The 12,132-nt window shown below is 30.9% G+C and overlaps 1 protein-coding gene across 2 annotated transcripts; it reads right to left on the bottom strand.

The window, feature by feature from the left end:
• Positions 1–3,435: 3,435 nt before the first annotated feature.
• Positions 3,436–10,160, bottom strand: LOC107897429 (exportin-T). Of its 2 annotated transcripts, XR_001684157.2 has the most exons (14): positions 8,036–10,160; positions 7,860–7,949; positions 7,611–7,700; positions 7,380–7,484; positions 6,968–7,027; positions 6,683–6,745; positions 6,503–6,598; positions 5,908–6,072; positions 5,473–5,646; positions 5,295–5,360; positions 5,110–5,208; positions 4,493–4,630; positions 3,842–4,002; positions 3,436–3,765 (listed from the first exon to the last, which is right to left on the bottom strand). XR_001684157.2 is itself a non-coding variant. In XM_016822879.2 (13 exons), exons 1-13 carry the CDS (start codon positions 9,755–9,757, stop codon positions 3,913–3,915), a joined length of 2,958 nt encoding a protein of 985 aa, XP_016678368.1. In that variant the 5' UTR covers positions 9,758–10,160; the 3' UTR covers positions 3,436–3,912. The 2 variants fall into 2 exon arrangements, 1 of the variants encoding a protein (XP_016678368.1); XM_016822879.2 differs by having other exon boundaries at positions 3,436–4,002.
• Between the last annotated feature and the right edge of the window lie 1,972 nt (positions 10,161–12,132).

Raw genomic sequence — 12,132 nt, 5'->3', positions numbered from 1 at the left:
GACTATATAATCCACAAGTTTGCCTTAAATATTAATGTCTACATCTTTCATATGTTATTAAAATGCATACTTTATCCGGATGAAACATGTATTAGCAGATGGTAATATTTAAGGCAAACTTGTGGATTATATAGTCAATGAAAGTTGGTAATATTATAAAGTTATTTTTAATACTCGGTTTTATTAGGTATAAGTATTTAAAATTTTGTTTTTGTAATGTGATACATGGGTAAATATATATATAATCATATTAGTGAATCTGCTAATACATACTTTATCCGGGTAAAGTATGCATTATTAAAATTAAATTAAAATATTAAATAAGAAATAAAATTATAAAACAATATGTTATTTGGAAAATAACTATTATTGTAATGGATACATGTTTTATTAGGTATAAGTATTTAAATTTTTGTTTTTGTAATGTGATACATGCGTGTACATATATATATAATCATATTAGTGAATCTGCTAATACATACTTCATCCAGGTAAAGTATGCATTTTAATAACATATGAAAAATGTGAGCCCCACCATTTGCGCTTCAGAGAATGGCTCAATTAGTCACGCCTCTCAAGTAGGCGCAATTACTGTTCCGAAAATAAAAAATAATATTTTATTAAAAAAATTAATATAAAATAATCATTCGCTCCTGTCAGATAGGCGCGAATGAAAAAATACCTCATTTTGGTATATAATCGGGCTGACAACTGATAAATAATTTTTTTTAATTTATTTTAATAAAAAAGCCCGGAGAAAGTAAAACTCAAATAAATGTGCAATGAAATTCAAAAGTTCTTGCTCCACGCCTTTCGCCATTAACGGTGACGACTACTCTTCCTTTTTCTCTATCACCATTGCCGGAATAAAACAACCGCCGACTCTCAACGTTACCAAATGGTCCAAATCCATAATATTTTAATATTTCATTGCCATGCTTAACACAGTTGGAATATTCTGATGATGGGTTTTAGTTTAGTTAGTTGATTATAATTTAGATTGTTTTTTGTTTTTAGTATGTATATTTATTGTAATAATTTAATTCTATATTTTGTAATTATTTGAACATATATTTCTACGTTAATTATATTAATAAACTTTTAAAATATATATTGATAAATTATTAAAAATATTTGTATTTATATTTTATATGTACTGGTAAACTTTCAAAATCTTGTTTTATTTTCATTAATTAATCTTAGATTCTAATGTCACACATTCCGTACATAATCTTACGTAGTTATTTTTTAATTTATTAAATAATATATTTTAATCTATTAATTAATATGTTTATAGAGTAATAACGAATTTACAAAATAAAAACGTTTCATTGAGTGTTTGAACTAACAAACTATGCACAATCATACATAATCGGATTTAAATCCATGCCCTATAGCTTATTAAGTATTTACGGGCAAAAAAATACCACTATTTAAGGTAATTAATCCAAGTGGTACCTAACTTGCACCTATGTTTGATGCTTCAATTGATTGTAAATGCTTTAAATTTTCAATAGAAGTAAAAAGAAAAAAAGAAAGTTGTAATAATTATATTCTATTTCTAGTTGGAATAGGATTTTTTACAAAAATGCTTTTTGTTAAAAAAAACTTTTTGAACTAATTGGTAATAACACTCTCTATTTTTTGTGTTGAAAGAGAATAAAAGAAAATAGTAAATAAGGAGGACTTATGAAGGAATTTAACCTTTTTAAACTTTGGCGGCACTGTAAAAGCTTCTTTTTAGCAATCAATTAAAATGGTAAATTTTCATATTAGGTCCTAAATATTTTAGGCCATCACATTTTAATCCAGTACCATCTCGCTCTCATCGCCCACTAGTCAGATCATATTTTTACACCAGAAAATATTGGTGCCGCCCATCTCTTCCCCTCCACCCTTAAAAAAGTAATTTTTTTAAATACACGTCATTTTTGTAATCATGGGTGCCGCCCATCTCTCTCCTTCCACCCCTTATTACTATTTCAAACATACTATTTTGATAAATAATTGTATTGACATACCATTTCAGTATTTAATTTTTTATTTACATTATACAGATAAAAAATTCTAAAATTAGAGAGAAAAGGGAAAAAAAAACAAGAATCACATCTCTATTCATATGTTTTTGTGATGAGAAAACTAAAAAGAAAGTTGGTCCATTATAGACAAATGATAATAACATGATTTTAAAGGGTCAAATCATATGCCTCAGTGCGTTAAAAAATGTGAACTTGAAATGAGTGAATGTAATCAATTTGATCCTCCGGCATCCACATTTAATAACAAAAGTAAAGCTTTTAAATTTTCAATCAATTTTACTTTTTTTCGTATTTGAGAAAAACCTTTGAAGAAATCATTTTCATGATTGAAATTTGATAATTTAATTTACATGTAAATAAAATAAAATAAAAACATTATTACGAATAAGGAAAAAATTGATGCACGAAGATCTTCCTTGTTTGTTTCCCATGAAAACAATTTCTTCAATTTTAAAGGATATATTTATTAGGTTTAGTTATGAATTAGTTGAGGAGTTTCCTCTAATTTAATTTGTTATATTTTGTAAATATATATAAGTTAGTCCAATTGAATTTACGTAAAATATAAAATCAAATTTTGATAAATTAAAATAGAGAATTACCTTCTCAATTTGTGTAGGTCTCTTTTGATATACGAAAGAAATTAAATATTTTTTTATTCAAATAGTATTGTTTTTAAACTTGTCTCAAATGCTTACTATAAGTATTTATAATAATGTTGATCAAAATTCAATTTTATTACTTGAAGTACATTAAGATATAAAAAGAATATATTTATATCAACATTTATAAATTCAATAGGGACAAATATTAAAGGTGTGTTTATACTTACAGAATAATTAATTGTAAAATAAAGTAATTATTAAGGTAACAATTATACATTCTTATAATTACGAAAAATTTTAATTTTTTAAACGTATTTAACTAATTACATCTTTAAAAAAACCCTGAAAATCATCATCACCAACTACATTGCATAATTCCTTCGATTTTCGATTTCTTATAATAATTGAATGCTTAATTTAAAAAAAGATTACCCTAATTACATTCTGCAATATAAACTTGCTCTTTTATTGCTTGTCCCCATCTCATTTTTCTCCCTTAATTACTGTCTTGCTTTCTTTTTCTGAATTTCTTTACTGTATTTTATTTTAATGCCTTTTAAAGCATGAAATAAGGGAACAAGTTAAGAAATTTGTAGTAACTTAACCATGTAATTTTAGCCTAGTAAACAAATTAAAACACTCCTTTTGTTTTTTCTTACTAATTAAGAAAGCAAGGATTAAATGCACTTCCAAGAATAAAATTTAAAACAGGGTAATTAAGATTAAAATCTATCTAAATCATACTACTAATCATATCAGCATCTCAGATACAGCCTCATCACTGAATAATATATGCTAATTTGAATTGAATTTATAATTATAAACTTTGGCCCCAAAATAATTGTATCAAAACAATGAATAAAAGAAATGGCTAATGGCCTTTTTTCCCCTTTTTTTTTTTTGAGGGGGAGGGGGGTAATAATCTAAGTCACACATACACTTAATTGAAGATTAAAAAAAATGATTCCAAAAAATGAAAGGGAAAACTATGAAAAGCTCTCACAAAAACTCTCACCCTAATTCAGCTGGATGAAACTGAAGGATATTTGAGCAACTTAAAAAATACCTCTTTGTCCATGGAAACAAGCAACATAACACATTTGATATTTACATAAAGAAACCTGCAATGTTAACTTCAAATCATAAGAGACTTGAATGAGGAAAATGGAACAACACTAATTGCAAGATGGTGGGAACCTTTGCTGGCAAAGTATGTGTGTGTATATATGTGGAGCCCTCAGTTAGAAAATATAATCATATGGCCACTGCTATCTGAAAACAAGGCTTCCATTCTGCTGGACTCGTAAATGTTCAATAAGTGACTGATAATACGATCTCAATGCCTTGATATCATTACCCTGCAAATACAAACTATCAGCAGCTGCGGTGAAGTACTTATTCCATTTAAGCCCATAAACCCAAGTTTTATTAAGGGTCCCAATGCAGAAAATCGACCAAGTCATGAATTCAAGATTAGATTTTAATTAGTACAATAAGTGTGGCTTGGCCATTGATGCACCAAGTGGCAAGTTTTTCTTTTTCCATGAGATCTTGGATTAGAGTTTAACATTCTATATTTACAATTATAGTTTCATAGGAAACTTGTGTCTAAGGTCCAAACCCAGTTGGTAGTGCAGACGGTTAAGAATTAAGTAATTTAATAAATGGAAAGGGTATCAGGAACCAGGTTTAAGTCACAGTTTCAGGATGGTTCTAGGGTAGGATGAAAACCCGTTGTCACCGTCAGTTTCATTCTAAAATCCAATGATGAATTGAATAAAACCAGATGGATCACAGAAATAATTATGCATGAAAAATCAAATATAGATGGATTATAAAGAATAGTACCTTCAACTTTTGGCAATACTGCTCTGCCAGATTTTGCGGGGATGGAAATCCTTTTGATACAAAATGAACAAGAAAATCATCCCCAAACTTCTCGTACATCACTTTCTGAGCCAGCACAATTTCTCCAAATAAAACAAGCTGAAAAAATAATAGAAATAATGAGTAAGCATGAAGAAATGGGCATAAACCATCAGTTTAACTGTATATATTTGCAACATTGTCTATTCACCAAGCAAAGCAAATAATGCTCTTTGCAGGCAATGTAGAAAGAAGGTAAACAATTTTCGGTTTTCGGAACAGGCAACAAATGTTTCTCCATTGTTACTTCACTGCACAGCAAATTCTAATGCAGCCTTTTCACTGTTCCAAGTCACCATGCACCTTAAAACATTTAATCAAGGGTATGTCCCTAACTATCCGAGAAAGCAGATGGATGCAAAGACGTAATGGCCAAGCATAAGAAGGTTTTTTTTTTTCTGTAATAAATAAAAACCCTCAAACCATGTTAAATTTAATAAGAAGTTATTCCCGTATGTATGTAACAATGATATCTTGCATGACACCGAGTAATGCAGAACACAGATAAGATAAATGAATAAAAAATAGGTTATTCTTACAGTATTTGCGTCACCGAACTCGAAGGATTTGTCAAGCACACTGTACAAACAACAGTTTGTGGCAAAGGTCTCTATGATAAAACTTTTGAAACCAGGTACCTACAAAATATTTAATCACTTACAGACATAAGCATCATATCATCCACACAACAAAGCTAGGAATGAAATTTACAAGGGAAACAAACCTTTTCTTCACCAGATGACTTGGCACACCAGTCTTTAATTAATTTGATAAATATCTGTACACAAGCCTATCTCACAGATGGCAATAACCGAAAGTTAGGTTCAGTTCCTGATTATAGTACAACTTTAAAATGTCCAATACTTAAAGTAATGAATGAAATAAAAAGGCTATTAGCTCACCTTTCTTGTAACAATATCCTTATGGTGGCAAGATGTATGTAACAGCAACTGCATGATTGAAGTCAAGTAGTCCCGGCTTCTGGGGGAAAGGAAAACGGAAGAGAGATCATGTGTGGCTATCACATGAAGAAAAGTATATAGCGTCTTTTGAAGTTCCTGCAATTCACGAATTTCCTGATAAAGAAAAAAAAGAAGGTTCAGTGAACACAGAAAAGGCATTGCACATGGAGCATATGCTTGTGATAACCCATTAGAGATGCTGTTGCAGTGTTTCACAGTTGAACTGGAGGTTAAAAGAGAAAATACTAATTGCATAAGATGAAAATAAGTTTAAATCAAATCATAAAGCAATACAATGAATGCAGCAGATGATGATAGAGATAAAACACTAGGCAAGAATATGTTTAATTTCAGACTTGAGCTAATGGTTACTACCTCCGTATTGGTTTCCGTAACTGAAGAATCAACAACCCTTTGGATGGCACTAAATACCCTACCAGCAATAGTAGGAAACACTTCTTCCAATATGTCACGGACCAAGGTGCTGAATTTGCATATAAGTTGATTGAGCAGTAAGAGGAAACCGACCATTTCTTTCGGCTGCAAAAGGACATAATCCAGAATCAAATAAATAAATATGAAACTGAATCATACCAACATAAATTCTAAGGATGCTTCTTTTCATGTGTACGGAAAGAGCACACATACACATAAAAAGAGATCCCACAAAAAAAAAAAAAAGAGCATTTGTGTTTGAGAAGTAACTCCAACTTGGATCATACTTCTTCTCGGTGGTAATAAATATATAATCTCTAACAGCTCATACCCAACATCAACAATTAGTATCAATTGACAAGAGAAAATTCTGAATCTAGTTCTGAATGCAGCAAATTATGCAGATTCCAAATATTGATTTGATATTTTGTTTGATTAATAAAATACTACCTTAAGAACTGTTCTTTAATGGCACATATGTCCCTTTAGAAAGAGAAGTATATTAAAAGTTGGCTAAAAGTTAACTATTTTCTACCTCACTTTCTGCAAGTAGTTGCTCCAATGCCTTCGGAAGGTAAGGAAACACAGATGCTCCTAAGGTGTCCACCATACGGTGTATGAATGATAAAACCTAAACACCAAAGAGATTAGCTTTAGGCAATGTTTTAGATTGAACAAAACCAAGTACGTTCAATACTAAGCGTTGAGCTATTACCTTAGTCCGCAAAGGCTCTACCTTTGGAAATACAACAAGAATTTGTAGAAGAACATCCAATGTCTGGATCGAAGTAAATGAAGCAAAATTTAGTAAATAGTAAGAAAAAGAGAGAAAACAATGGCATTATTTCCTTCCCCCACATCCATGTTACTAATCTAAACAAACAAGTAACAAAAGCTCTATTATGAACTACTGTAGGGAGTGACTGATAAAAATTTCTCAACCTTTGACTGCAGAAGGACAGTTAAAGTGCAAATAAAATCATTTATCTTTAAAACTAACCTGCTTAAACATGTGACCAATTGCAGGTCGACTAGAGGTCACAAGGCGCTCACTGAAACCCTGGATAATGAATAAAATTATGAGGATAAGATCTATGCATGGTCAAGGCTCAAATTTACAATTAAAGATGCTTAAATTTTTTACATCACGTGAGACTGATTCTATGTAGACAAGCACAAAAATTACAACATGGCGAGCTATATGCTATGGTAAATGGTGATACCATAATTGGTTGGTATAAAGTGAAACCCAACAATTTTAGGGGGCAAAACTTCTATGCCAGTAGCATATTCAAAGATCTCAGGATGGTAGTAACCAATAGGCAAGCGAAAAATTTTATGGAAGGCAACTGTAATTAAGGAAAAACGCTTCATCAAGGAGAATATTAGATGGTCTAAAGATAGAATATAACCTTGCTTAGAGCATTAATTGCCACGATTATTTGCTGGATATTAGCAAGTTGTAGAGAAGATTCATCTGGATTCAATGCTTTTGCGTTCATCAATGTTACTTCGACCTGTGACATTAGTCATATGAGTAAAATGCTGCTGGAAAAATGTAAAATAAATCAATTTGCTCACATGCGGACCACATGAGAACACTACGCAAAAACATTTAAAGATTTCATGGGACAGATGAAAACCTGTTGACAGAGAGGAGTGAGCAATGAAGAGAGATAATCGGATTGCTTTTCCAGTGACACATCTTCCATTCCAATCAATAGGCCGATTGCCTGTGTAAAATATCACCCAAAAAAAAAGTAGACAACAAAAAGGTCATCACTTGCTAACAAAAGAAGACATAACTTTGAATGTATATCCATGGGTCCATAAAGAGTAGAGGTACAAGAGTAAGCACACCAAAAGAGGAAAGGTGGGAATGAGATAGTTACCTCAAAAACGTAAGCACCATCTTCAGATCCTGCAGGTTCCCTTGATGCAAGATTCATACTTGTAAATCGAGCAACTACATCTTGCAGGCTCTGACCATCAACAAAAGATTGCAGAAGGTAATCTAAGATATGAGGTGGCAAAAAAATTCACAAACATGTTTGGAGGGCAATGGTACCTGCAAAATTGTCTCTATGAAAGGCACAAGCTTAGATTTCAGCAATTTTACAATCCTCATGAACAGATAACTGGCCCTGCGACTCACATAAATGTTTGGATGGTGTATACCTCTTTCATCAAGAAAGGCAGCCAAAACCAAAGGAATGCATTGTACATTCTCCTGAATGAACTTCATATACCTTGCTATAGTCTCCAAGTAGACAAGGGCAACTAACCTATTGGAATGGCAAGGAAATCTTGTTGATAAAAGATTTGTTACCAGTTCACTTAATAGTCCATTTCCCACCCTCATTGCCTCATCACTCATCGTCTCTCCAAGTGCATACAAAAGGGAAAGGGCAGCTTCTACCTCTTCCGCATTCTTGTCTGATGATGATGAAATGGCACTAGCTAATGAATTTCTGATAAAGATCCTAGTAACTTCAGGTGCTACTCGACCCACATTCCGTAGCAATACAAATAAATCCTTTCTAAATTCCAACATCCTGCTTTCTTCTTCCACCCCAATCATATCTACCATATCAAGATTATTGCGGTACATGGGATCATAACGAATCTGTGTACGAATCACTTCGAGGATCTGACTTATGTGAAGCATTTGATTCTCTTGCAAAGAAGAATGGGTTTTCATGGTGGCAACATAACCTGAAAGAAATTGGACAATACTAAATGCTGCATCCATCTCGCAGTTCTGCATTACATAGAAAACCGTTGGCAAAACTTCATCTAAAAGCTCCATGGAAATCACCTTAGCATCTTCTGTGTTCACCCTTTTGGAACACTCTAAAACCTCCACTGCATACCCTGTAATTAAGGCTGCTATTGCTGAAACCAAGTCAGAATCATTATCATCAGACACCAAACCAAAAACTCGACTTATTTGAAGACTCTTCAATAGAGATAATTTAGAATGCGCATCCATTCGCTTGGAAACTACTGCCAAAACACATCCAGCAGCAGCAGCACGAAGTTGTTCCAACAAACCATCAACCAAAATCAACTCAAACAATAGTGGAATAAATGCATCATTCACAATCAACCCAATGTCAATCCAGGAAACATACCTCCGCATACAATCCAAAACAGTAACACAAGTTTCAGGATCGGTATTCCTATACATAGACACAATGTCATACCATGCTCTGACAATCTGAGGCACACACTGGTTCCTCATTGCATCCTTTACCCTTCCTGCAACTGCCACTTCTTCAGCAGTCCGTGGATAATCCATACTAACCAATTCATCATCTAATGCATTCAAAAGCCGAGAAAACATATCTATCACCACAGCCCCTTTACTCAAACGGGGCAGGAAATCAACAAAAACAGATGACCAAATCAAAGGGTACTCAAAGTAAATCAAAGTGACCAAAACCTGAGAAAGCTTATTCTTTATAAATGCAGGACTATCCAAAACAACACACATCTTATCATTGATACCTTCTAAACACGCCATAGAAAAAATCGACTTCCTGATAAAGTTCTTCTCTTCCAAGCTCATGGACCCATATTTTACCCTAATAACCTCCTGCAAAGCTTGTAAACACCAAAACTGAACCTGAACGAGCTTGCAAAAACACAACTTCTCAATACAAAGGCTGCATATTGATGGGGTTTCTTTAATTTTCTGACAAAAGTTCACCGCTTGTAATTTTAGCTCTGAATCTATGGCACCTGATTCATCAAAGCTAATCAATATTGCTTTTTCTACATCGTCCATATTGATTGATTTTTTTTCCCTTTTTAACTGTTCAGTCCTTGTATAGTAGACGGTTCCCAGACCCAAGTTACAAACTTTATTTGATCCTAATTCTGGGTTCTTGAAGAGATATATAAGGGGGAGAAAAATAAGGGTTTTTGAGATTTGGGTTATTGAGAGCTTACCTTATAGGTGAAGAGGTCAAATAAAAAAAGAACTCTTTTTTTTATTTTACTTGTGAATGTGAGGTTTTAGGGCTTGGGTTTTTCTTCTGTTAGAGTGCTGAAGAAGAAGAGGGGAAGAGGAGGAGAAAACCCTAAGGCGTGTTTGGATTGGCGTCTTTTAATTTATACGTTCTTCAGTTTCTCCACAGAAGAAAAAGAAATCGTGTAAAAAAAAAATTTTAAGGGAAATTTTACTGGGGAAGAAGGAGGGTAGTGTGACGTAGTGGTGAATCTTATAAGGGGGAGGATTAATTGACTATTTTAACCCTGACGTCAAAAGGAAACTGACTTTGACCTTTTTTGGAAACCGAAAGTTGATAAATTAAAAAGGGTAGTTGTGGGAAAAAAATTTTGAGGGCTGTAATTGACAGCCCAATGCCGCTGGCATATATGGGCCCAAAGGTACTATGCTCTTCAATTTGGAATTTAATTAGTTTAGGGTTTATTGTTGACTAAGAGTTCGACATTTATTTTTAGTGTGGTGTGTTTAATTTTTTTTTACGTTATAATATTTAGTTTTATTATCATCGTTGTGTTTACACTAATCGTAAGTAAACTTACCCTCCATCTAAAGGAGCTTTGGATGTGATATTTTAAATTCTAAAATTGAATTATTTAAAATATTTGAATTTATGGAACATTATTAAATTTAGATATAAAAAGTAACATTTGCTTTTTAAATTTGATAAAAAAAATTATTTTGATTATTAATTTTTTCACTTTTTTGTAAAATTAGTATTTTTTTTAACTTTAGCTCTGAATTTGAATTGTATTAAGGTGCAATTATATGGTACAATTTTAATATATCACGTTATTATACCTTAAAAGAAATTTAAGTTTAGAGATCAAATTAAAAAAAATACTAAATTCTAAAACAAATGTGAATAAAAAAAATCAAAAATCAAATTAAAAGAGTTATCAAATTCAAATCTAAATGTTATTTTACTCTTAAATTTATACATTTCAAATTATATATACAAATCAAATTCCTATAATATCCCAAATCCAAATAATACATTCAATAATACACAAATAAAAAAAATAATCATTTCCCAAATTCAAATTCAAAATATTTTAAATAATCATTTTTAAAAGCTAAGTTGATTTCCATAAAAATTAGTTTGGTTTATAAAATTGATTGTGTGGAATGTCAAAAAAATTAATTGAATTAACCTGACTAATTAATTGCTGACCCGTAATTACAAAATAATAATCCATATTGCCCTTATTTTCTTAAGAGTAAAATGAATTCTATTTGAATCAACATTAATTCGGATATTTAATTGAAAGATTGCTATCCAACTTCCTCATAAATAATAAATATAATATCTATTATCTATAACTTAATTTCAACCAAAAAAAAAAACTATAAATAACCCCAATTGCATGAGGAGTCTTAATTGGAGATTCCATGTCATTGTGCAGTGTACAATTTTCCACCGCAATTTCTCAAAAATTTTATATTTTTATATTTTTTAAAATTAAAATTAAATAAAATATAATTTTACCTTTATGAATTTTAAAGAATTAAATTATAAATTCTTTTATAGGAGAACCGGCTTTGCAAACGCTGCCCCGCCATTGATGAAAACTTTTGTTATATTAGGGTAATTTAATTTTTTAACTTTTCTCTAAAAAATGGTTATTGGAAAAAAGAGAAAGGGAAGGGAAATAATAGGCTATAGTATTTAAGAAGTCTTATATTATAGGGTAAATATATCGTTTTATTCTTTGTACTATTAAAAATTTTAAATAAATTTAAATTATGATAGAGTTAACATTACTATATAAAAATATATTTAAAATTATTTTTTTAGTTGCAGTTCAATTCAAAATAAAGTTTGATTCATTAAATCATAAAATTTTTAAAATATTAACTTTATTAAATAATAAATTATATTTTTTAAACAGTAAATGTTAAGTCTATTCCAATTTGGTATTATTTAATTTTTTTTAATAGTACAGGGATCAAATCAATCAATTAAATAATAAAGGGACTAACTTGATCAAAGCCTTCTAATAGAGCGACCTCTCAAGTACATTCACTAAAAAATATATATGTATATTAATATATGTAATTATTAAATTCTTAAATATATATGTATATTAATATATAGAAATTCTAAGAAATTTTAAATACAAAAAAAAAAGAAAAACATAAACATAACATGA

The sequence above is a fragment of the Gossypium hirsutum genome, chromosome A10 (genome assembly GCF_007990345.1).
Source record: "Gossypium hirsutum isolate 1008001.06 chromosome A10, Gossypium_hirsutum_v2.1, whole genome shotgun sequence".
Lineage (NCBI taxonomy): Eukaryota > Viridiplantae > Streptophyta > Magnoliopsida > Malvales > Malvaceae > Gossypium > Gossypium hirsutum.
The sequence above is the reverse complement of the archived record's forward strand: the minus strand, read 5'-3'. Positions and strand labels throughout refer to the sequence as shown.